Source organism: Labeo rohita, chromosome 13 (assembly GCF_022985175.1).
Source record: "Labeo rohita strain BAU-BD-2019 chromosome 13, IGBB_LRoh.1.0, whole genome shotgun sequence".
Classification (NCBI taxonomy): domain Eukaryota; kingdom Metazoa; phylum Chordata; class Actinopteri; order Cypriniformes; family Cyprinidae; genus Labeo; species Labeo rohita.
In genome coordinates this window covers 9,310,054-9,337,674 of record NC_066881.1, presented here as the reverse complement: position 1 = coordinate 9,337,674, position 27,621 = coordinate 9,310,054, and the positions used below count along the sequence as shown (strand labels likewise).

The 27,621-nt window shown below is 37.7% G+C and overlaps 2 protein-coding genes across 2 annotated transcripts; one reads left to right on the top strand and one right to left on the bottom strand.

Annotated features, from left to right (window-relative positions):
* Positions 1-1,272: 1,272 nt before the first annotated feature.
* On the bottom strand, positions 1,273-18,254 carry trmt61a (tRNA methyltransferase 61A). The gene is made up of 4 exons (XM_051126309.1): positions 18,096-18,254; positions 16,079-16,465; positions 11,712-11,978; positions 1,273-2,304 (listed from the first exon to the last, which is right to left on the bottom strand). The coding sequence occupies exons 2-4, from the start codon at positions 16,407-16,409 to the stop codon at positions 1,985-1,987; spliced, it is 918 nt and encodes a 305-aa protein (XP_050982266.1). The 5' UTR covers positions 16,410-16,465; positions 18,096-18,254; the 3' UTR covers positions 1,273-1,984.
* A 506-nt stretch (positions 18,255-18,760) lies between these two features.
* On the top strand, positions 18,761-25,811 carry ckba (creatine kinase, brain a). Its single transcript, XM_051126308.1, has 8 exons — positions 18,761-18,976; positions 20,891-21,095; positions 21,835-21,989; positions 22,209-22,341; positions 24,350-24,521; positions 24,813-24,936; positions 25,123-25,312; positions 25,418-25,811. Exons 1-8 carry the CDS (start codon positions 18,776-18,778, stop codon positions 25,594-25,596), a joined length of 1,359 nt encoding a protein of 452 aa, XP_050982265.1. The 5' UTR covers positions 18,761-18,775; the 3' UTR covers positions 25,597-25,811.
* The last annotated feature ends 1,810 nt before the right edge of the window (positions 25,812-27,621 follow it).

Here is a 27,621-nt window from a genome sequence, read left to right as displayed (position 1 = left end):
ACAGGCTAGACTAATCGACGATTTTCTTTTCCACACAGCCCTACTGATTATCCATACCACTGTTGAATGTATTCTTATTTGTAATCTTTAATAATGCACAATATAATGTGATGCCTAAATTCACATGTAGCATTTAAAACTATTGATTTTAACGCTTCTCCCCACTGAATACAGGGTTTGCACCTAGTTCATGGTTTGGTCAGTTACTTGGATGCACGGCCATATAGGCGATACTCGGATGTAAACAACAGCGTGGATTGCACGGTTAAGGTACTACTGAATAAGTTCTGCTAATTTATGCTGTCTAAACCACAAAAAAAAAAAAAAAAAAAAAAAAAAAGGTGGAAGCTCCTATATCATATAGTAAAGGACTTAGCAGGAAAGGGTGCAATGTTTTGACAAACTGAATAGTTTAATGTTCAAGTTAATAGGTGGTAAAGATATGTACGAGCAGTATTAATAAGGATATTAATATTAATAAGGAACATTTCACCTACCTGACCAGAAATGATAAGAACAAATGTTGTCAGGACTCTTGCCCTGGAAATCCTGGTTCAGTTTGGCCAACCACAAACGCCTTTTATTCCTCAGACAGTTTTTGCACTCTTCTCCTTGATTTGTTATAACATTTGACAGTCTATATTACTCCATGTTTTTCCTGGTCTGACTGATTAGTAAAGCCCAAAACATGACAATAATTGACCATTTTCAGCAGCAATAATCAGCAAAATACGCGAGTTTCGTTCGGTTTAATGCCGCCAATATGGCCAATTGATGACGTGCGTGAAAACACTATTACATGTGCAGTGAGATGGTCATGTGACAATGTAACTTACAACTGTTTAAAGGATTATCATTGTCTAATGCAGGGGCGGCGAACGTCAGTCCTGGAGAGCCGCAGCCCTGCATACTTTTGTTTCAACCCTAATCAAACACACCTGAACAAGCTAATCAAGGTCTGAAGGGTTACTAGGAAGCTACAGGCCGGTGAGTTTTTATTAGGGTTGGAGCTGAACTCTGCAGGGATGCGGCTCTCCAGGACCGGAGTTCGCCACCCCTGGTCTAATGCATCCAGTTTAACATACTTTTTTTTTGTTTTTGTTTTTTAAATTGGAGGCACTATGAAGTACATAATATACAACACACTACCATTCCAAACACAGTATTTATGATTGATGACCTTCTGTTTCCAAAAATAGAGCACAAAAGGTTTATAACGCACTGAGCAAGCCAGAGTGAGAGAGTAATAAACAAATCCACCTCTATACAACATCCGTGAAGGAATCAGATTGCAGAAGGAAGGCCTTTTATGGACACATGAATAGAAGAGCTCTCAGCAGATAGTTTCAGATATGACATTTACCAGATGTTGGCACATCTAGCTCTTCAGTATCTTTCATTCCACATGCAAGAAAGTAACATACGCAACAGATACAGAACAGGCCGTAACAGCCTTGAATTGAGAGCACCAGTGGTGAGAAACTGCTGTTATCACATAAATGAAAACCTCATGAACAAACCTTTACATAATGTCAACAAAGTTTTATCATGACAGACACGTCATGAAGAGCATACATTTCCAAGTAACTGTGTTCCCGGAGAGATCAAATGTCTGTGCAATAGTTGCATTTAGCAGCTGTCAGTCATACAAACTTGCCATGACCTCAATAGCAAAAGTGAAAGAAACTATGAATATGTTTTTGTTGCATAGCAATAGAATTTATTGTAGTAAAACATTCATTTTTAAAAAAAACAAATAAACAAATAAAAAGTAGCATCAACCTGTATTAAACTAGAGTTTTTAAATGGCATGAACTGTTACACAGATGTAGAAGCCTATCCAACTGTTTACCAATCTTTTATACCTAAATAAAGCTAAAAAAAGAAAAAGGAAAAAAAAGGGGTGACGTTCTTGCATTCAAGACATTTAATGAGTCTGCATCACACAACTCTAAAACAGTCTCCATCAGCTTTAGTTATGCTTCTAGTCACGTGGTTTGGTAGCAAAAGTGAGGTATCCTGTGTGTCCTGCCATTTCTCTGGGAGGTGTGGCAGTCTTGCAGATCACAGAGGTGTTCCCTGTGTTTGGGATTTCTTCTTGACTGAGATCTGAAGCCATCTGGGTGCTGTCTGCAGAGCCCTCCTCTGGTCCGAAGTCCGGTAAGGGCAGAGTGACAGTACGAACATCATGCACCCGGAGCAGAACCTCTAGCGTGCAGATCTCCTCAAAGCCATGGTCCAATAATGCCTCACAAGTCCTCTGGACCTGCTCTATACATGGCGAGAAGGAACAGAGACGACCTCCTGAAGACAAAACCAAGAAAATAAGAGAAGTAGTCAGCTTTCATTCAGAGCTTTCACATTAGACATCACAGTTTGGTTCATCTGGATAATGTGAACTCAGACGGGCAACCACAAGTTGTACTCGAGAGATCTTGGGTATGATTAATGCAAACTCCAGTACAGTTCGTTTCGGATGTGAACCCAGTTGTACCTAATCACAACTGCATTTGTGTTTTCTCATTCACTTTCCTGACAAGCATGACTGATGCGCTGCAAGCAGAGAGCATTTATATCTCATTTCCTCTTGCCCTCGGCAGAAAGTGACTCCCACATTCTTCTGAATCTATGCATTACATTCATAAGAAATATACATGTGAAACATTCTGTGTCGGCGCTTTGGAAACAAAACCAAACTCTCAAAATCCAAAGTTCAAAAGTAAGACAAGCAAGTACATGCCTGTCAAAAGCCCCATTTTTCCAGGAAGTCTCCTGTATCTCCTGTTGTTACATCTATAGCAATTTGTTGTTCTGTCTGTCTATATGCGCGGTTAGAAAAATGGAGTACAAAATGAATATTTACTTCACATGCACTGTATGTGCACAGTGGAACTCATTCATTAAACTTGCGTGAATTCAGAGTAATTTGTGCATAAAACAGACCTTTTTGAAAACTCTCCTCGGGATTCACAAACTGTTCGTAAACATTACGTTTGATATGTATTCCAATCATTGGCGAGTAGGACGCGTGTACACGCTCATTTACAATGAGCATAATTCCCATGTTTTCTAGCTGAGAGGCTTTTGTTTCTATGATTTGGAAAACCGATGCCAGTAACATATTACTAGTATCTCATTTTGAAGCATATTACTGAATATAAAAATGCAGTAACCAGTAATATTAACTTTGTTGTTCGGTTGTTGCACAAGTAGGATGGTTAGTCTGTGTAGCATTCATCGCACCCCTTCTCAATTAAACTTGAAAAAAAAAATTTCAGTGCATCAAAATTCAGTGTAATCAGTTTAACAAAAGAACAATGTTTTACGCACCATTTGCATATAGTAGGGAGCAGTTTGTACATATTTTACAAAGTGGCTAATTCGTATACATTTTGTACAACCTCACTCGTACAATTTTGTACGATATCTGTGAGAGTTAGGTTTAGGGGTGGTCATTCGTATGAATTCCTACTAATTTGCCACCTCGTAAAAAACCATTTCGTTTGTCCACAAGGTGGCAAGACTGACCTGGGCCATTGCTTCAGAAGCTGCGTTTTCATTACCCTTCAAATTGCGTGAAATGAAATTGCGAATTGAAAATACGCCTAATTTGCGCTTGCGTGAGGTGGTTTTTGCTTGTTTATATGCATGTTTATACCAGGCGTGCCATGGCTTGTTTTAGTTTCAGAGGCGTCCCAGAAGCAGCTGTCATCGCTGCTTCTGTGAAGACGGATGCCTATGTCTGCTACGATTAAAATTAATAGCTAGTGCAGTGGCTGCGACATACATTAACCTACCACCATCCATGAATTATCACAATAAAAAACAATTACGTTTCGGTAGCATAACATTGGTTATAACAGTTTTTTAATTGACAATTAGAAAATATTGCAAACGTTTTTAGAGAAAATCAATCCCTATAATGCACATGTTGAGCGTCTGTGTCTGCACACATTATATAGTATATTTTGAAAGGCTGTGTGTTTGGCTGAGTACAACACCAAGGTATACTTTGATATTTAAGTTCATACTTACCTTGAGTAAATACTTAAGAGTATTACACATCAGCATATAGTTTCACGTACTCAGCAGAGTAAAACTGTTGTTTAGAAAATTTCCAGAAACTGCTCTTTTTTACAAATGATGTTTGGATCTCTTTCTGACCATGTCTAACTTTAGCCTCTAGTTTGCATCTGTTCTTTATCAAACCACTGAATGAATACACAAATCTCTATCACCTGTGTTACATTCTGTGCAAACACGAATATCTGTTTATTAGTAGATAAACGCATCTCCCTGTTGAACAGCAACCAGCGTTACTATTTGTAAAACCTTGTCAAACACCCAAAAGGGAAGTTCACTATTGTTTCTGATGTCAAATCAAACCTGAAACTTGAAACAGGCAACCCGGAACAAAAACTTTTTTATTCAGTGATTTTTAAGGAAATGACCATGTAACCATAACCTTGTTTCTCAAGTCATTAGGAGCATCAAAAGCAACTGCAAAACAGATGACTGCATTCAAACAAGTCTTAAACACACCCCCTAAATGCCACTTTAAGAAGCCCCACCCCTAAAACCACACCATTGGTTGAGCCAATAATTATGTTAAAGTCTGTCAGGCTGCTCAAAGTACAAAAACAGTGAAAACCGTAATCTGCAGAGCTTTCAGCAACTTCTGTAATTTCCACAGATTGCATGCAGGCCTGCTGAGAATAGTCAGGAAGTGATGTTGTACATAATATTGGTTCTGTATTACTGGAAATATGCATTAGCTCACAAGGCTGTAAAGGGTCAGAGTGCAGTTTACATGCTCATGTTTGCATATTATTGCCTTACTGTTAAACAGTCTCATAATAACTAGATAAATGGAGGACGTGTGGTTAAGTGTTTGAGACGGCGATTCTTCCACTCCTTTGCCATCTTTCTCCACTAACACGAATGGAGGGAATTTGGACTAAAGGTGGTATTACTAACATGCACAAGAATAGCCACTGCAGAGTAAGAAGATAGACAGGGTGCTATGAGGAGAAACGTATATAGAGGAAGGCACCTCAATAGGTATAGTTTACTCTTTGGATCTTTTTTTAGATTTAATCCAACACATTCATTTAATCCAGCATGACCCCATCCCTCACTTTCAACATTCACTATAGAAGTATAATGAATGGGAACAACTGTAGAAAAGCAATCCAACACTGGCTCAGTTTGCCTTGAAAGTGCCAAGTCTCTCTTGATCCTAACAATTCTTAGAGGAGATGAATCAGGGATCCACTTAAAGGGATAGTTCATCCAAAATGGAAATTACCCCATGATTTATTCACCCTCAGGCCATCCTAGGTGTATATGACTTTTTCTTCTTTCAGACGAATACAATCGGAGTTATTTAAAAAAAATTGTCCTGGTTCTTTCAGTCTTTATAATGGCAGTGAATGAGTTTTAAGATTCTGAAGTCTCTAGCTGATCTCTAGCTTCCGTTACCTGTTGTACGCACATTCACATGAGATTGGCGTTCCAGCAGATGACACAGTCATCTCCACAAAAGCAGAAGTGCAGTTGAGAGAGCAAAACATGTATTAGAAGTACAAAACATGGATTTGTAAAGAAATGTCTGAGGATTTTGATATAAGCTAAGAGGAGACTGGTTTTCCTTTGCTGTAAACAAAACTTGGTTCTCACGAGACTAGCAAACTCTCACCACCACTTACCTACGTCATCCACTGGAGCACCACTCTCTTGTGAATGTGAATTCACCCCCCCAGTGAGGTATTATGAGCTAAATATTCACATACACGCTCCTGGGACTTAGTTTACATCTTGTAAAAAAGGTCATAAAAGGAAACTTTTAAACTGCATTCACTGCCATTATAAATTTTCATATTTTCATATTTTTGGGTGAACAATCTCTTTAAGGCTGAAATACACTACATGAATTTTAAAAATCTGACCAAAACACTAGGTATCATACACCTGAGGACTTTGTAAATGGTTACAGAGGAAAACAAACTATGCATCATGCACTAAATAACTGAGGAACAGACAACCCCAGACTACGCAGAGCTTTTTGTATGAATTAAATGGAAGTCTGTGCCTATCATAAACTGTGCAATTTTTATTGAATTCTGTCAACTCCAACAGCCCAAAATCTGCAGACTGCATTTGACTTCCGGCAACTAGTATTGACTCTTCCAGACAAACTGGGCATAAATCTTTGTAAAACTTGTGTATAATATTCCAGGCTCAAGATGGCCTTTTTTATGTAATTGAACTGGAATGCATTATGGGATTGTATTGATTGGAGGACAGCAAACATTGTTTAATATTTTGAACCAATGTTATTATATGCAACATGTTTATTTGTCACATCTCCTAGCAATGAGGCACATATCTGTGTGTGTGTTGTGTTCTGAAAGACTTGTGTGTGTGATTCCCAGCTTTTCCTTAAGTTGTCAAGAGTATGATGCCTAGTGTTTTGAAATCTGCGTAGTGTTTTAAACTTGGCCGTATAATTTGGCAGAAAGGGGATCTTAGATTCTTTTTGTACAGTTTTTGTGCCTGGAGTGCACTGATGATGCCTTGAAACCCTGCCTATGTAAGAGAAGTATATTTCAAGAGAGAGAGTGAGAGAGAGAAGTTTATCGTGTCATTCCATTGACAAATAAGGCCTTTCCATGAAAACGCAGTCATAAACAGAGACATCAGGTCTCCTGGCAACCAGGCTCAACAGGTCTCCTGGCAACAGGGGCCTGGGAAAGAAAAGAGTCATACTAACAGCTGGGATTCTCCGAGTGCTTAAACCAGAGAACAAGTCCGAATATCAGGCCAAAAATTAGAAGAAATAAAGATAGGATGAAGAATCAGTTCAGGTGCTACAAACTCTGATTGTTGCATCAAGGTTATAAGACATGTTATGAGAAGGATGTTAGCAGTCAAGGACAACTGGCTTGTACTTAACCAAATCTTTCACAGCCAGAGCTGTGTTAAGTTTTCTGAACTGAAAACTCCTTGATAGGTGGTGCACATTAAAGTCAATTTGTCAACAGACACAGAAAGGGAACAGCAGAACTCTTGACTTTTACAGAGCACTGCCCGTGCTCACTTAAGTCTCACTGCCTACCCCTTTATGGTCATTACCCTGCCAGCAAAAACATCCAGCATGTGTGTATATTACAAATCAGATAGACTGCGAGTCTCCAAGAGGGGGTGTAACATAGAGTGAGGCAGAAATTCCACTTGCATGAGAAAGAGAGACTCAGGAAAACATAGCCAGGAGATCCTCGCTCATCTTATAGTCCTATAATCTTCACAAGCATGCACACATAAAACAATTGCATGTACCATTAATTTCCTGATAATTTACTCACCACCCATGTCATCCAAAATGTTCATGTCTTTCTTCAGTTGAAAAGAAATTAAGGTTTTTGAGGAAAACATTCCAGGATTGAGGAGATTTGGAAGGTCCAAACTGCAGTTTCAATGCAGCTTCAAAGGGCTCTGCACAGTCCCACCCGAGAAATTACAGTCTTAAAGGGGTCATCAGATGCCCATTTTCCACGAGTTGATATGATTCTTTAGGGTCTTTGGGATTTTTTTTAAGTCTATAACCAATATACTTTGGTTAAAAATTCTCAATGCTTGTGTAAAACACCCCCCTTTTTACCTTGCCAAAATGAGCTCTGCAAAAATCATCCCATTCTGATGGATTGTTCCTTTAAATGCAAATGAACTCTGCTTGCTCCGCCCCTCTCTTCTCTCTGTGGAGTGATGAGCCTGTTTACTTTAGCCGCGTTTAACGCGTTTAGCCACTAAACTTCCTAACTAGCACGTTATTAGGAAAGGTGATTGCAGAGGTTCATTAAAAAAAAAAAAAAAAAAACCTTAATACTCACTTCTGCTGTAAGTGAAGCTGGATCACGAATGATTTGCGCGAACACAGACGCATTTATGTAGATCAGGAGGTGAATTCCCCTCACAAACAAACGTAATCCACAGCGGCTCAGATGTCGGGAGTAAATGATGATCACTCTGTTCATTACATCCAGCAACACAACACCTCAATTGGAGATATTCTTGTCTAACTTACATCCCTGCTCCGGCATTGAAACAAAGAGGTTGGACTGTTACAGCTGATCTGAGGTAAGACGCTCATGTCAATCAACTATTGTGGGAGCGGCTTCTGTGGGTGTGACGCCACAACGACAGGCATCTGAGAATGGCTCGATTTGAAAAAGGATATTATTTGTACAAATTAAAAACCACTGCATGGATTTTTATCATTATAGGGTGGATTTGTACATACACTGCCAACACACATTAATGTTCAAATAACACGTAAAAGTGAAGTTTGCATCCGAGGACCCCTTTAACTAGCGAAACAACCAGTCATTTTCTAAAAAAAAAAAAAAAAACGCATTACGTATTCACATTGGAAAGATCATGCGTGGTTAGTTTGTCGGCTGTGTGCTTCAGTTCAAAAAGGTAGGGTAGGGCGAAAAACTCCATCTCATTTTCACATTCGCTGTGTAAACACTGGGGTGGTAACTTGTGCCTACGTCATGCGTGACCTTTCCAACGTGACTACGTAATGTTTGAAGTCGAGCTAGTGCAAGACGAGCGTAAGTATATAAACTTAATTTTTTTTTTTTTTTTTTTAGAAAATGACCGATTGTTTCACCAGATAAGACCCTTACTCTTTGGCTGGAATTGTGTAGAGCCCTTTGAAGCTGCATTAAAACTGCAATTTGGACCTTTAACCCGTTGATTCCAACTGAAGTCCACTATATGGAGAATAATCCTGGGGCCGGTTGCACCAGCTAGATGTAAAAAAGCTGGGTCTAAGCCCTACACTGGGCTTCGCAACGTCCAACTTTACGATAACTACTTACACCTGTTGCAACAGCTAAAACTACAATCAGGCGCAACTACGCTCGGCATAGACGACGCTGACACGTCCACGCTGACACATTCTCCCGCAGTGACAGCTGAGACGACATCCTCACTGCAATGGCTACAACTACTAATATAGAACTATAAATGTGACTTTGTGTGACAATTGTGCATTTTAGCCTACTGCCATCTTTCTGTGGCTGAAAAAACACATTTATAATTTGTATTTTGTGATAGAATTGACAGAATTTTAAATCTGATACTTTATTTCTGATTAAAAGTAAGCACAAAACTTACTTTTAAAACTGTGATTACAGGATGGCAGTTACACTGCAAATGATGAGTGGAATTAAAAAAACGTTAAGTATTTCCAAGTATTTATACTGTACAAGCAAGATGTCGAATAGAAATATTAAGGGAAAAATTTAAGAGAGTTATATACTGTAATCAGGATATGGTAAAGTACATCAGTCTCTCATTGTCTCTGAGATAATATGCGCCATTATTGCAGCTTCAGCTATCGTCTTTTTTTACTTTCACTTTCATAACTCTTGCGCAAAGTTTGCACGTTGCTTGCTTGCGTTGCTTGACCCCTCCCACACATCAGTTGTTTATAGGTCATATTATCCTGCCTGAAAAGACCATAAACGTTGCAGTGGGCGTCTGCAATAATTAATTTTAAAAAAGAATCATGTTCGAGCAAATCATGACTTTTCATTTTACACCTACCTTTGACTAGGCGTAAAATGTAGTCTCAGACGTAGCACTATGCAGATGGTGCAACGGGTATAAATTCTACGCACAACTTATAGCGCATTTTCCGTCCAGCCTAGTCTTACAACCGAGTGTACGTCCAGCTGGTGCAATTGGCCCCTGGAATGTTTTGGTCAGAAACCTTAATTTCATTTCGACTAAAGAAAAAAAGACATGAACATCTAGGATGACATGGGGGTGAGTAAATTATTAGGAAATTTTTGCTCTGGAGGTGAGCTACTCCTTTAAATCACAGTACCCGTTGCCAGTATACCAATCATTTAACTACATCTCAGCTTCAACCTTTACCAAGACAGAAAAGTGAGAGGTTAAAAGCCAAGGGCTGTGCATTTTATGAACATTCCTCAATATTCTACTGACGCAGGGGAATAAATCATGTAAAGATTGCTGACCCCTTACTGAGACACTGACTAGTCTGGGCCTGCCCAGTAGGGCAAAGTGGGTTGCAGTTCCCATGGAAACAGCCTCCTGCCAAGTGGTCGGGTCACTTCTGAAGAGACCAGTTCTGACAAGGCCACTCAATGAAACCAAACAGTTGTTCCAAGAGACTGATCAGAGAGAGCACAGACAAAATCAATGCACATACATAAGCTATGAATGCTGTTCAAACTGGGCAAAGTCTTCATTAGTAATTAAAGTTACTTGTGTGACATAATTTTGGCACAAAACCAAGATGTAATTATGGAGAATAATGGGCCTCTGTCAATGTTTCACAGAAGTTGCATCCATAAATGAGATGAAAACCTACACAGAACATAGAAAAAGTCAGATTTTCATGATATTTCACCATTAAATCTGTTTACGCACTATAATCGGGTCCTCTGTGTGTCTACCAACCCAGAAAACGTGAAAAAGAACAACTCAATAATTTTTTTTGGTAAGCCTTTCTCTGCAAGCTTGTGAAAAACTGAGCTGCTCAGATATTGCTTCCCCCCATGATTTTGAAAGGGGATCTTATTTTATTATTACCACCCTTAATCTGCATGTTTCGATCCATGGAGGCACCACTGTGTTTAGGCAAGGGACACTGACGTACCAGCTCGAGCGCCATGTCGAAAGTTGAAGCAAAGCATGCTAGCTGTTTTGTTCTTAGCTGCACAGACAAGCACAGAACAATATTTCGAGTCCCAGCCTCAGAGGAGACAAGAGAGCAGTGGATTTATTGATTTATTTACTGTCTATTACGCTGCTGCCACACAGATCTAATATAAACTTGTGTGTATTTGACAATTTAAGTGCAATAAGACATGAAAGAGAACTTAAGTACTCACGTCATGTGACAGCCACTTTCTGTTTGTGTGCTTCAGATGTGTGCGCTCAGAAAACCGTATCAGAAGTTTTAACTGATATGGCTTTAAAACACACGATTTCAGAACAATAGACATAATCTAAACCAAACAGATGTTTTTTGGCAGAGTATCTAAGGTATGAGCTGTAAAGGCACAGCCCTGTTTTGGAAAAGAAGGCGGGGAGCAGCAGCTCATTTGCATTTACAGACACATGTACAAAACACAATGTTTCTTCTTCCACTCGAAATAGACATTTTTGAGCGATATAATAAATGACCTGTGTGGTATTTTGAGCTGAAACTGCACAGACACATTCTGAGAACACCTGAGACTTATATTACATGTTGCAAAAAGGGGAATAATAGGTCTCCTTTAAGGAAAATACCACATACTGAAACTTTAAACATAGGATCATCATGCTTTTTTCTTTTATAAATGTCTCGTTTCAATATGTTATTCTCTGAAGTACCTTGGAGCTCCACAAAAATACCACAGTATGCTCTGCATAAAAGTACCACACTTCAACAGTATTTTTAGTAAGTATGTGCAAACTGTATATTTTTGTGCCTGTAGCTTTTATGTATGTGGAGTTGTGCACTCATAAATGTCACTGTGGTATTTAGTATTATTTATATCTAGTTACTTGAAGATGCATTTCAGAGGCTTCATCTGTGAAAAATATGTCATGGCAACAGAATAGCACATGATGTTTAGCATTAATATGGTAATGTCGCTTTAGTTATTTCAGTTATGTGCTCTCACCTTTGCGTTTCATGGCGCTCTTGGCATGTGTGATTGCCTCCCAAGGAGAGGGGATGTCTAAAAACACCGCATCAGCTACTCCTGTGATGCCAAAGCCATCCTTACACACATCCTGGTTTCTAACAGTCACCAAGTGAGACACCTTGTGCTCCTTGAACTCCTCAATGGCTTTCTCGGCTCGCTGAGCGTGGAACTCTACCGTGTGCAGGTGGCCGGTGGGAGCAATGGTCCGCAGAATAGCATGAGACAGAGAGCCACTGCCTGTACCTAGAAGACAGACACAAAATCTACTGTTATGACAAGCCCTGGGAATAAGAGATCTGAGTTTAAGATTGATATTAAAAGTTCAGTATCAAAATGAGCATTTTCACATTAAAAATCAAAGTAATTCTGCCAATATTATGGAAAAGTCATTTACAGAGGGCCTGACAACACTTGTCTTGCATACAGTCTCATGATCTACATTTTACAGTTCATTGCACTGTTGTGTGTTTTTGTCAATGAGATGAATGAGAATTAATGAGCTGATTAAGTTGCTGTGCAAAATAACACGTTTAATATTCAGTCCACTACCATGAATATTCCAATACTAGAAAACCTCTTATTAAGTGGAATATCGACCTTAATCAGAAAAACCCATGCATACAGAAGTGGTCATTTAAAGTTAAACACAGCAATCATGTGTGCATGTACATTGTGATGCACGTGCATTTGAACATGTTCTGGTGTTAATGGCCCATCTTCCTCTTCAAGAACCCATTAGCATGCCTTTTGTTCTCATAGCAACAATAGGGTCAATGTTCGGTCTACAGCGTTGCATTCAGATAGAACAGAATGACTGACGTAAGAACAAGAGGTTCACTAGGGGAGAAAGAGCACACAGAAATGATCAAAGTTTCAAAAGAAACGTCCAATAGTATCTTGAATGATGATAGACAAACATCAGTATTGTACACGTGCTAAATCTGTGGCATAGTCACCCTCACCTGAACACTGCTCGGATATCAACATGTTAAATGCACATCCAGCTCAATAAGTTTGAAGGTCACCGAGGACAGAGCAGAGTGTGTGTGTCTTTGCTCAACAGCAGTTTAATTGATTCATTCAGAATACAAGAGGCCCAACACTTACTAAATGGGCCAGAGAACCAAAGAGTCTCATCTCCATCAAGATTTATCTGCCTATCTGTTTCCCCAAACAGGGGTTTCATTATATAATGAAAAGGCAATAATTATTTATATCAAATGTCACATTAAAACAAACAAGGAGGTGCTGCAAGCTCTGAAAATTTAATGTGAATTTTGGGAATGCAATGTGTCCTAGGTTCAATTTATTTATATTCACATTCACATAATTGTCAACATTTTTGTAGCCAGTTGTTTACAGCATACGCATCTTGTAAAGTGTGAAGTCTGGACCATGCTTGAAAGTAACTATTTCAATTAGCAGTAGAGGAGTAGCAGATTAAACTACTTGAAAGCAGATGAAACTAAATAGACAAGATTCATTTTTCTCTGCTTACTTGCATGCTATGTGACCAATTATTAACATCAGAGAATCATGAACATGCATTTACATTACATTTACATTTATGCATTTAGCAGACGCTTTTATCCAAAGCGACTTACAAGTGGGGAATACATCAAGCGATTTGTCCTAAAGAGGCAAAACGACTTATAAGTGCTCATAATACCATATAGCAGGCATTGTTCAGATAAGTACATGCATACGTGTTGTTAAATAATTATCTGTTATATAAGTGCCTAAAATTTAAAAAAAAAAAAAAAAAAAAAAAACTTGCCAAAACACACAGAAATAGACTACAGGGTAAAACAAGGGTAAATGGTAGAAGTGTTTTACAAGATATAATTTGATGGAATGTTTGGGTTTCAATTGATGACGACACAATTTCAGATTTTTTTCTTGACAAGTAAGCTAAACTGATTTTAAAGTAAAACTGAAAATAGCACACATTTACATGTTGAGGCATGTTGCTGTTTGCTACTGATGACATACATTCATGTGTATGTGCTCCATGAACGACAACAGTGATTTGGAAACCCAAAAATGCATTAAAAAAGGGTTTTAAAGTGCAAGTTTTTAAAACAATACCGTTAATGTCTCTGTGTAAACTATGAAACTGTAAATTTGTGAAAACAGTGATGTCTTACGCATATGTATTATGTGTTTAGTTGGTAGAAATGTGTACATGCACAGGTGCAAAGTGTTTCTTTACAAAGTGGCATCGCCAAGTACTGGCCTGGCATGCATAATACACCATTTTTAGTTGTTTTTTTGGATCTGTACAAACAGGAATTGCTTTCAATTGCATTTTCATCTGTATGCAAAAACATTGTTTTTAGTACAGTCGTTGTTGTGTAAATGTGCCCTCATGTTTAAAGGGGTCATGACAGATTTTTTTTAATGATTTTAATATGGTTTACTGTAATGTTAAAGGAGTAAATGTTAATCTTGTAATGTTAAAGTCCACTTCCAAAACAAAGATTCACATATAATGTACTCACCCCCTTGTCATCCAAGATGTTCATGTCTTTCTTTCTTCAGTCGTAAAGAAATTTCTGCATTTTTCTCCATATAATGGACTGATATGGTGCCCCAATTTTGAACTTCCAAAATCCAGTTTAAATGCGGCTTCAAACGATCCCAAACACGGTTGTAAATGATCCCAGCCAAGAAAGAAGGGTCTTATCTAGCATAACAATTGGTTATTTTCATAAAAAATAATACAATTTATATACTTTTTAATGTCAAACGCTCGTCTTGTCTTTTTTTTTTTTGTTTCAGTTCATGACAGTTAGGGTATGTCGAAAAACCCCCATCTCATGTTCTCCCTCAACTTCAAAATCATCCTATATCGCCGTTTAACTTTTTTTTGTTAAGGGTGTTTGATCTTCTTTGCATGTTCACTTTGCATAGACTGGGTTGGTACTTCTGCAGCGATGTAGGATGATTTTGAAATTATTTTTGAAGTTGAGGGAGAAAATACGATTGGAGTTTTTGACATACCCTAACTGTCTTGAGCCAGAATACACAGAGTTCAGGGAGAGAAAGACAAGACGAGTGTTTGAAATTAAAAAGCATTTAAATTGTTTTTATTTTTTTTATGAAAATAAACTAATCGTTTCACTAGATAAGACTCTTCTTCCTCCCTTGCGTTTACAATCGCATTTGGGATCGTCTGAAGCTGCATTTAAACTGCATTTTGGAAGTTCAAACTCGAGGCACCATAGAAGTCCATTATATGGAGAAAAATGCAGAAATGTTTTCCTCAAAAAACAATTTCTTTACGACTGAAGAAAGAAAGACATGAACATCTTGGATGACAAGGGGGTGAGTAACATTATATGTGAATCATTGTTTTGGAAGCGGACTTCTCCTTTAATAAAGTTTTTTGCACACAAAAAAAAAAAAAAAAAAAAATGGAAAAATGATTCATTTAACCCTCATTCTGCCCCTCTCTCTGAAATGACCTGTTTTTAAGGGGCGGGTTATTTAAGGCTTCTCAGTAATCCTCCACTGTTATGCTTGGTCATTGCATAGGAAACAGTATCAATGCCCCCTCGCTCTTGCATTGAGTGTTTTGACAACATGATCAAAATAAAACGGTCATTTCCAGACAAAGCATTATGAAATCATTTACTTACAGTTTGTGATGCAGCTGCAGTCAGATCTAATACCACTGCATCTTTCAACAAATGTTTCTTTGTGAACTCCATGACACTGCGCCTCGTTTACAAAAAATAACACTCCCAAAAAATGACACAATCCGGTATACCATTAAAAATAAACTATCCCCTTGTTCCTTACACTGGGATCCTTCTGATATCTGTACAAAGATGCGAATTAGCTGTTTTTCACTTCATTGCAGTGATTCAGCAGTAGTGATTATAGTTTCTATTTGCCTTTGACGCGACGCAACACTCGCATTCAAGCATAAACGTGTCAGCCGTTAAGCAACTGAACGGCAGTGAGCGGGGCCTATGGTGAGAAGACGACTATTTGTCGATGTCTTGCTCTGGAGGCAGTGTTTATGCAAACGACTGCGCCCAGGTGACATCACCTTACACCAGTTATTACATAAATGCTTTTTATTTATGACGAGGACATTTTAAGTTAAGAAACTTGCAGGATGTATTAAGCCTACAAAGACCTCTTCTATGTCAAAAGATCAAGGGAAATTTGGTTTCCTATGTCATGATCCCTTTAAACCCTGAGTTGACCGTGTGACTGAGTGGATTGGTTTGGTTTTGTCAACTCAAAACTGTAACCCTGAGTAATAAAGATATCTAAAAAAAACTAATTAAAACCTTTTGATGGTTTATAGCTGAAGAAAGACTCATTCTTACCTGACTCGCAGACGACAGAGCCTGGTTTGAGCTCCAGCATCAGTGTGATGTTGGCGATGTCTGTGGTGTAGAGGATCTGTGTTCGGTGGGGAAGGTTAACGGTCCACAGCTCTGGTGTGGGGTGCAACACGTAAACCCAGCCACCCTTACTGCAGGTCACTTTGGAACCAAACCGCTGTCCAATCAGGTCGCTGGAGTGTCGGATGACCCCATAGCGGGTCTGCGTCTGAGCTCCCGACTGAACTTTGATAGGCATCATGGACTCATGACCCAGGAAGATAATGACAACATCCCCTTCCTGGATGAACTCGGAGTATTCCACAAAACTCATGAGGTATGGGGTTCGGCTTCAACAAAGAGTGCGGCCTTGGATGATTCAACACTGACCTGCCATAAATGAAAACACATGAACACTATATTCTATATATATAATACACATATATATTTACATTTACTCGTATTACTTTATCCACCTTATTTTTTCAGAGAGGAGGTAAGCTGTGTTGTTAATGTGTGAGAGCTCTGGTCACTAGGGAAATAACTAGTGGAATAACAAAGTGCAAACAGTAAAACTGTTTGCACTACAAACCATTGTTTACATAATTAAGATAATACATTAAAATAATATGGTAAGACACACCAGTTCACAATATCAAGCAGCAAAACGAGCTGTTTTGTACAGCTAAAAATAGTTGGACGTGGATGAGACAGGAAACCAGACACATTAAATTTACAAATGGCCGCACCTGCTCTTACAGGAAAAATAAGGGCAGTCCTAATTGAATTTTCAAAAATAAATATTGTTGTGTTTCTATAAAACTTAGACTTTTAGAAATGTTCTCTCTGGTCAAACTCAGATAGTTTATTAATACTAAGTTGATTGTCAACACAACAGCAGGATGTCAAGAAGTAAGCCAATTAAAAGCTAAAGCTGAGGCACATTTAGATTTAGAAGATCAAATTAAAGCTGTCGTCTTTTTAAATCCTGATAATGTCACAATTTCTGTAATTTTAGAGTGAGACAAACCAATAAATACTTCGAGGTGGATTATCAAAACAATATTATCAAGAAAGCTGTTTTTTTTTTTTTTTTTATTACACAAAGGTAAAAATGATATAAAGACACATTGAAATATTTCCCTTTTTATAAGATTAAAAAAAAAAACGCTTAAACCAGTGGAATGACATAAAAAGTTTAACATTACTCTTTAAAAAAATATATTGTGTTAGATGGATACTATAAAACTAATCATTTTAAAAATTAAGTTTAATATTTTTCCAATGCGTTGATTTATACAGACACGTACACAATAAAAAATAATGACATAGTTGACGTATAACATTGTCATAATTTTTTTTATTGACGTACAATATGAACATTGTATATATAGGTTAACAGGTATACATACCTACATATTGACAAACAAACAAATAAATAAATAAATAAATACATAAACAAAAATAACCATGTTATACGTCAACTACTCAAAATCCAGTCAGTGTGTATTTTGATTTAAATGTTTGTAAACCGTTAGAGTGTCCGTTAATAGCAGCCTGTCAGACTCAACATTACCAGCACCCGTGTGTGTGTACCTGCAATCCTGAGACGGTTCATAACAGCAAAACAAATGGGTCAGATGTAAGTTAACCTGCTAATTATTCATGTACTCATCTTTGTGAACATTTCTATTATTTTGTGTGTAAGACTCAGCAAGGTCACTGTGCTTAATGACGAGTCGAACAGGTGAAAGTGAATGGCTTATTGCGATTTTGAGAGCATAGACATGCTCGTATGCTCGATTATTTACGGATATAAATCTTTTACAAACAGGAGGACTACACTGAATATGAAATAACACCTTTAAAAGTGCCATTCATTACATCGCGAGCAAAATTATTTATTTTCAGTGAGTAAACACTACACTTGCGATGCTGAAATGGAAACGCGTCACATGTTTGAACGTAAATCGCTCGACATAAAGATACGTTTAACATAAAGAAAGACTCAGAAACTCACCGCTCCTTCAGCAAAGCTGTAGTTTTATATTTAGGAAGAAGCAGAAAACAGTTCAGCACGTGTGCCCGGCTAGTTTGCTTGATAAACCGCCGCATGTACGTGTAGATGCGGTCTACGGAGCGGCTCTTCAGCTCATGTGGATGGACTCAAGCGCATGTTGAACGTGTTGCTGAGCATTTACAAATCTACGACTAGCCGCAAAACGTCAATTTCACACGACTCAATATGTCTCAGGAAAATGATGTAAGAGTATTTTAAAGAAGCAGTATCTATTTGCATAGTGGTTTAGATTCACTAGGATGGTGTTTTCCATTCCTCCAAATAGTAAGGCTAAAGTATTCTTTCAAATCAGAAATGTGTTGTTAAGTCATATCATACTGTATATCACTTAGCATTATAATATACATTAAAGACACCCTTAAGCTAAAACAACCAACATTGTGGGTGACAAAAAGCAGCACATGTCCACACAAAATGTATAAGACGATCACACTTTATACATCATGTTGTTTGTTTTTTTTTTTTTAAAGAAAATTATTACATCTGAAGTCTCAATAAGTCGTAATATACTTGAATAGAATATAAAGTTAATTAAATTAAACTTACATCTTCTTATAATTATATATTTGCACGTTTTGTATATGCTACATATTTGTTAAGAGCAGTCAAAGTATTCCAATATGAGGTTCTTCCAATGGGATGAATGGACTGCGAATAGCAGCCAATGGGAGCGGCTTTCCTGTACTATAAAACAAACGCTCCATCACGATCTAGTGCTGGAGAACAGACAGACGCCACATAGAGTTCATACTCCTACCGGAAAAATAGGGATCTTTGTCTCCTCTCAGTCTTCCTCTAGTTCTAGCACCCCACAACCCACGGTAAGGATTCATTGAGAAGTTTTTTAACCTTTCATTAAAGTAGGAGTTTAAGCGAGATCGCAATTTACAATGTGTAAAGAGAAGAATAACTATTATATAAAAAGGCGCAGAATTATTCTGGGTAAGACTTGGTTTTTTGTGCATCTTTTTATGAAGGGCACAGACGCATGGGAAGGACACGATGGGCTATGTATTAGAGACTTATACGTTACAAGTGATCGTTTATGATTTTAAGTCTTCTATCATGCTTTTTCTGAACATTTCTAGCCTTCTTGTGAAAGAAAGCGTCCCATATTCAGACCATGATTAATGACAGCTCACTCTTTCTCTGTCGCTGATGTGGTGCCGTCCAGTGGACGCCCAGTTTTAAATCATCGATAGCTTCGACCGTACTTTTGCACGAAAGTTTGAGCATTTCAGTGCACTACGATGAGCAGATATTCCATGCTGAAATAGACTTGAACCATCTGGCGAGCTTCCCTACTTCACCCTTCAGGAATGAGAAATGTTAGGAATTTAACTTTTTTTCCCGATTCAGATTCCTCTCAAAGATTCCAGATTGTTGTAGTATTTTTGAGTATGAAACATTTGTAAAAATAAGTAAGTAAATAAATAGTTTCATATTAAATTTACTACCATCATCAGTTTGTTACCAAATGATTACGTCGTTTCAGATTTTGACAGGTATAGCAAATTTAAAAATCATGCAATACAGTCATTAAAGAACATATTTAAAAGTACGTAGATTTTAAATAACGGTTCACTTTTCATCATGAAAAGTCAAATTTCTTGGTTTAATTCCAGTCAGACATAATGGAAGTAAAAACGTAAGTTCATATTTATAAGTAAGAATAATTATGCGTCTTTGATTCACGATAAAGAATCGGCTCATAAGAGTCGTTCATTCGGCCATCGTACTTCATTGCACGTGTTTGATTCACTAAAAAGAACCAGTTTGTAGGAGTCATTCGTCACGTGATTCAGTAGAGTCATTGCGGGTAAATAGTAGTGCAAAACAGTGTTTTTAGTTATTTTATTTATTACAAGTTTTACTATATTTAAGGTTGGCTGATATGTATACTACCAATCAAAAAATTTTTGAACAGTAAGATTTATAATGTTTTTTTTTTAAAGAAGTCTCTTCTGCTCACCAAACCTGCATTTGTTTAATACAGCAAAAGCAGTAATACTGTGAAATTTGTACTATTTAAAACAACTTCTTTCTATTTGTATCTTCCTCCTGTGATCAAAGCTAAATTTTCAGCATCATTACTCCAGTCTTTAGTGTCACATGATCCTTCAGAAATCATATGCTTATGTTTAATATTACTATTAAAAATATGTATATTGTGTTAGATGGATACTATAAAACTAATCATTTTAGTTTAGTTTAATATTTTTCCAATACGTTTATTTATATACAGACACGCACACAATAAAACAGTACTTTTTATTTTTCAGTATTCTTTGATGAATGGAAAGATCCAAATATCAGCATTTATCTGAAATAAGAAGCTTTTGTAATATTCAATATATTCAAATAGAAAGCAGTTATTTTAAATAGTAATAATATTTCAAAATGTTACTGTTATATTTCTGTACTTTGGATCAAATAAATACAGGCTTGGTGTGCAGAAGAGACTTTTGACTGGTAGTGTAGATGAAGGATTCTCTACCCTAATGACTATTTGTGCACATAGCACATATTCATTGTATTTATCGTTTGTAGAAATACAACACTACAGAATTGTTTCCATATTCTATCCATACTTATTTCATTGCATCTATATTTCTGCACGAAAAACCAAGTTATTTCCAGATTGATTCTAATGTCAGGATCTGAGTTAGCATTGAGCCTTATTTCGCATTCAGTGTAACCACTATTATTTTCCATCCAATTTCCACCACGGTCAGAAAACCACAGCCATGCCTTTTGGGAACAGTCACAACCAGCTGAAGATGAAGAACTCCTCTGAGCAGGAATATCCCGACCTCAGCAAGCACAACAACCATATGGCCAAGGTCCTCACACCGGCGCTGTATGAGAAGTTGCGCTCCAAACAGACACCCAGCGGGTTTACGCTGGACGACGTAATCCAGACCGGGGTAGATAACCCAGGTAAAGACCCCCCCTCCCCCGAGTCCTCCAAAAGACCACTTCTCGTGCGCTTTTAGAACATATAGGTGCATTGCGAGCAGAAAGAAGTGTGATTATCATTGTGCGTTAAACGGTGACCTTGCTGACTCATTGTTTTAGTGCAGAGGACTTTGAATAAAAACAGTTCCTGTATAGATAAGACCAACCTGCCTGTGCAAAATGCAGTGACATGGAAAATCCAATTTTAGCTGGCCACATAAAAGACTTTTATAGCAAGATGATCTATTTAACAGCATATTTGGTAAGACAAATGGCGCATTCAGAACACAGAAGAACAGGTGACTTCATCCTTCGACAGCAGTGCGTGCTATTTTTATACCCCATGTGTTGTTGTATTTATTTAGCAATGCTAAACTAGCCAGGTTGAACATCAAGCAGCGGCCAGCTGAGGAAGAGTATCCAGACCTCACACAGCACAACAACCATATGGCCAAGTTCCTCACTCTGGACATGTACAAGCGCCTTCGTCAGCGCTGCACGCCCAACGGCTTCACCATAGATAACGTCATTCAGACTGGCGTAGATAATCCTGGTAAAAGAACACACATAGTCTGTCAAGGATCAGGGCCAGGGTTAGATAGTCCTAAGAGAAATCGCATGATGTTAAACACGGCTTTTTTATTTTATTTTTTTGAAGTAAGCATTGGCATCTGATGTGCATGGCTCTTAATTTGTATACATCGACTTTTTCCCATCTCAGGCCACCCATTCATTATGACTGTGGGTTGTGTGGCTGGGGATGAGGAGACCTATGATGTGTTCAAGGAGCTGCTGGACCCTGTTATTCAGGACAGACATGGAGGATACAAACCCACAGACAAACACAAGACCGACCTCAACCCAAGTAACCTCAAGGTATGAAGTGAAGGGATAGATCACCTAAAAAAGATTCTGTCACTTACTCACCCTCATGTCATTCCAAAAGTGTTTTTCTGGAAGATATTTTGAAAAAAATGTTTTTTTTCCATATAATTAAAGTCAGTGGGGTCCAAAACAATATGAGATCTCACTGATCATTAATATTTGGTACAGTGATGATGCTTATTTAAAGACTAAAACTTTCTGTTTCTGCAGGGCGGTGATGATCTTGACGCCAATTACGTGCTGAGCTCTCGCGTCAGAACAGGCAGGAGCATCCGTGGATTCTGTCTGCCGCCCCACTGCAGTCGTGGAGAGAGAAGAGCTGTTGAGAAGCTCTCTGTGGAAGGTATGTCGCTGCAGCACTGCGGTAAACATTAGTTTATATGAAACAGGAATTACACGTCTGCTGCTTCCCAATTTGCATACTGTCCATCCTAAATAGTAGAATTAGTGTGTCCCAAAGCATACTACGTTGAAATGAGTTTAAGTGAAAATTCAAAGTGTAGATCAGATAACCTACTGTTGAGAACTGCACTACTAGTCAAAAGTTTTTGGACAGTAAGAGTTTTTCTTGTCTGTTCTGCTCACTAAGTCTACATTTATTTGATCGAAAGCACAGCAAAAACAGTAAAATTTTGAAATGTTTTGCAGAATTTTTAGCATCATTACTGTAGTCTGCAGTGTCACGTGATCCTTCAGAAATTATGCTATTTGCTGTTCAAAAAACATTTATTATTATCAATATTTAAAACGGTACTTTTTTAAATTATTATTATTATTATTTGAGGAAGCTTTTGTTGTATTATACACTATAAAATTAAAAAGCTTTGAGTCAGTATTTTTTTTTTTTTAAATAGAAATTATAGAAATAAATACTTTTATTTAGCAATGATGCTTTCAATTAATCAAAAGTGATAAAGACATTTATGATGTTACAAAAGATTTATATTTCAGATGAATGCTGTTCTTCTGAACTTTCTATTCATCAAAGAAATATCAACATAATAATAATAATAATAATAATAATAAATGTTTTTTGAGCAGCAAATTAGCATATTATAATGATTTCTGAAGGATCATGTGACTGGAGTAATGATACTAAAAATTCAACTATTAAATCACAGAAAGAAATTACATTACATTTTACAATATATTCAAATAGAAAACAGTTATTTTAAATAGTAAAAGTATTTCAAAATGTTACTGTTTTTGCTGTACTTTGGACCAATTAAATGCAAGCTTGGTGAGCAGAAGCGACTTTTTTAAAAAAAAAAAAAAAAAAACATAAAAATGTTTGTTATTTGAAATTAAGTAAATATTTTTAATTTCACCTAGTTTCCAAGGCAACATTTCTTATTTTAATTTAGTTTGATGTGTTAAAATAAGTCAAGCTAAAATAAAAGTAATAAAAACTATACAGCTATTAAAAAAACTTCTAAAAATGACAAGAACACAAAAAATGGAAAATATAAAAATACAAACAAATGCAAAAATTATTAAAACTTCTAAGTATCTCAGTAATGCTAAAATATCCCTGCTATTCACCTTTTTCTGAACGTGCTGCTTTACATTTCCGGTCTCTGTTGTTTCTAGTCAAATTAACATGTTTTCCGAGCCAATAATGTAATGTTAAATTGTTGCATGCTTCCTATTTAGATGTATTGAAAAACTTTTAACCTTAGTCATTCTTTTTAACCCATTTTAACGTGGATTTCTATGGAGAACGGAACACAAAAGCACCTAAAGGGAAGTTAGAATCCTTCATGGCATCACTCATTGGTTACTCAGGAAAAAGGTGGATATGCACAATAAAACATGTTAAACTATGGCGAATGTATGAGACCGATGATTAAGTAGAGAGGTTTAGATAAAGGATGTGATTAATAATATCTAACCTAATGAAAAATGTTTAATCTGCAGCAACATTGTGAATATTTAAAAAGATGCATTTAGCCATTTATATTTAAATGCATTATTATGCAAAAACATGAGAAGAGTTCTCAGCATGAAAGACGCCACTAATGGTCTGACTGGTTATGATCCATTAAAGACATTGTTATGGTGTGGTAGTATGTCCCTAAGTATGCCTAATCTTATGCTACACACTCAAAAGTATGCTTTTTTTGTAGGGCATAGTGCAAGTAGACAAATTTGGATGCAGTATTTACGTTCCTAAAACGTAGGCCTGGTCATGTGGCTCCCTCTTGTGGTGATGAATATCATCGGCCGTGACTGAACCAACATTAATATTCCTGTCTTAGACATTTTAATTTATACTCTGTTAATATTTAAGAAAACATTCCTTTTAATAAAAGGATATAGGATTTACTCACACTGGCTTGATCTGTCTTTAGCTTTGGGAGCCCTGACTGGGGATCTCAAAGGAAAATACTACGCCCTGAAAAACATGACAGACGCCGAGCAGCAGCAGCTCATCGATGACCATTTCCTGTTTGACAAGCCTGTGTCTCCCCTGCTGCTGGCCTCAGGGATGGCTCGTGATTGGCCTGACGCCAGGGGGATCTGGTCAGTATTCTGGATTGTCCTTACTGCACTGCTTTTGCTACTTTTAAAGATTGGTTTTAATAGAGAAAGAACCTACTTCCTGTCAAAAGCTAAATGTTTGATCCTAGAATTTATTTTAGCTTTACAGCTTATTTAAGGTGTCCTTAGAGTCTAATTATACATTTAAGAACTGAGTAATATTAATTACTGTGTACTTAATATATGGTTTGGTTTAGTGTATAATTTACTGCTATTGCATTTCTTTGCTGGGCTTAGAAGACATTCCCTCACTCATTTTCTCCTCGTCTCCAGGCACAATGATAACAAGACATTCCTTGTGTGGGTGAATGAGGAGGACCATCTGCGTGTCATCTCCATGCAGAAAGGTGGCAACATGAAGGAGGTCTTCAACCGTTTCTGCACAGGTCTCACTAAGGTATTACATCACTGTGATCCTAAAGACCCATTCACACCAGGAACGATAACACATATCATTCCTATGTCATCATTATTGTTCTTTGTCATAAACTTGCTTGGTCTTATTTCTGGTGGATGCAAGACACTTTAGATCGCAGAGGGTTTGAACAGAGCTGCAACTTATTAGTGTTGTTAATCATTTCAGATTGAGGAGTTGTTCAAAAACAAGGGTCACGCGTTCATGTGGAACGAGCATCTTGGCTACGTCCTCACCTGCCCATCTAACCTCGGCACAGGCCTGCGCGCAGGAGTGCACGTCAAACTGCCTAATCTTAGCAAGTACCGCCAGTTTGAGGAGATCCTCAAGAGACTGAGACTGCAGAAACGCGGAACAGGTAGGAGACGAACAGACTTGCGCTAAACAGTACGACACTGAGTATCCTGAACAGAAATGGAGCGTCAACTGATGGTAATAAGTAAGGGGTACCTTTGTTCATTAGGTGGTGTGGACACTGCGGCTGTGGGTGGTGTTTTTGACATCTCCAACGCTGACCGCCTGGGCTTCTCTGAGGTGGAGCTGGTGCAGATGGTGGTGGATGGAGTCAAACTGCTGATAGAGATGGAGAAACGGCTAGAGAAAGGCCAGGCCATTGAGGACCTCATGCCTGCCCAAAAGTAGACTCACTTCAAAATCTCACTTCCAACATTCTTCTCTCTCCACTTCCCCCCACCTTTGTTCATTGATTGACTGACTGTTTGTTGACTTGTTCTTGGAAGATATGATTTATTTAAGGGTCCTTTGTCTCTGCTCTGGCGAGTTTTTGTTACACACACAGATGTCACAGAGCAACAGATGGATGAGAATGTCTGAGAATAAAATTTGACTCGTGTTGACTTGCTTTTTGTCCTCCTTCACTGCTTTCAGTGATTCCCACACCTTTTCACTAAATGATTTCCATGAGTTTTATCTAAGTTTTACAGTTATTCAGCTTTGAGAACAATTCAATCATCTTTATAAATTATTTAATGGAAATCACACAAACTACAATAATATATAACTATGATTTGAAATCTATTTGAAATATAATTAAAAATGTAATACTTTTTTTATTTTTTTATTTTTTTTTTAGCAAGGATCCATTAAATTGATCAAAAATGACAGTAATGACAAAAATCTATTTCATATAAATGCTAGGGCTGGGTTTTGACAATTTTTTTTGGTTAGATTCTGAAGATTCTCAAAAGCTGGCAGTTATTTGATATCAATTATTTTGGATATATATCAGTTACAGTACATGGCAAATTTTTCAAGGAAAACTTCTCTCAACTAATGCTGTAAAATATAGGCTACATGAGAATCATTTGGTTCTACATTCCTATAATATTGATATAATAACTTGACGGATTTATTCAAACAACTTAAACATTGAGAAACTGTACAAAAAATATAATAAACGTGTTATATGCTGCATATATTTAGCAAAATGCTCCTCTCTAAAATATATTTTTCTAGCTGAATAAGGAGTTTGTGGTCACCGAATGTTTTTATTTTTACGTGATACTGTTTACAAGCTTTTATGCTGACATCTTTCCACGGTTAAAACACAGATTGACCGATTACATGAGGCGGGATACAGATTTCGGTACGTTGTACTCTTTATTTTAACATACACTCCTGAACTAAATCTTAAGACCAGGGGAAACATTACAAATATTCACATTCTGCACTGGTGGATCATAACCAGGTTGTAAGTACTGCTTCAAAATGGCAAAAGAAAAAACAGGAGCAGGCGCCAAAAAATAGAGAGTAAGCAATTTATAGAAAACTGAAGAAAACTTAAAACAGGCTGTTCATCAGCTGATCAAAAGTTTAAGACCATAGCCTTAAAAAGTTAAAATCTGCGCAAAATATGGCTTTCATGTCATTGTTCATCAGGCAGTCACACTGTCATGACCTCCTGACGGCACAGGAAAAAAGTCTTTCTGCCTTTGAACGTGGCACAATTGTTGAGCTGCATGCGCAACGCCTCACACAACGCGCCATTGTTGCCAAGATTGGATGCAGTAAGACAGCCATTTTTACATTTCTCAAAAGATCCTGGGAGTTATGGGACAAAAAAGTCAAGTGGTAGAGCCAAAGGATCTGACGGGCTGTCCATGAAGACACAGACTGATCCTTGACCCAAATTAAGGCCCTTACTGATGCTGACTGCAGCCCAATAACCATAAGGCAGCATCTGCAAGAGAAGGGCTTCAAGAACAAAAAAAAGTCTTCAAAGGCAACATCTCCTCCCATGAAACAAACTTGTCCATTTGGAATTTGCAAGGGACCACCAAACATGGGACACTGAAAGATGGAAAAAAGTTTTATTCTCTGACGAGAAAATATTTAGGCTGGACGGTCCTGATGACTTCTAACATTACTGGCATGACATGGAGATCCCACTAAAGATGTTTTCTACACAGCACAGTGGAGGAGTCTCTATCATGATCTGCTTTATCCTTCAATGGGAAAATGAAGCTTCAGGTTTCTGGCCGCTGGTTATGTGGACATGTTGCAGTGGGCATCCCTCTTGACTGAGGGCCCTCATCTGTGCGGTAATGACTGGGTCTTTCAACAGGACAGTGCTGCAGTTCACATCGCCCACCTGACGAAGGAGCATAACGCTGCTCTTTTGGACCTTTCTGTGTGTTCCCCTGATCT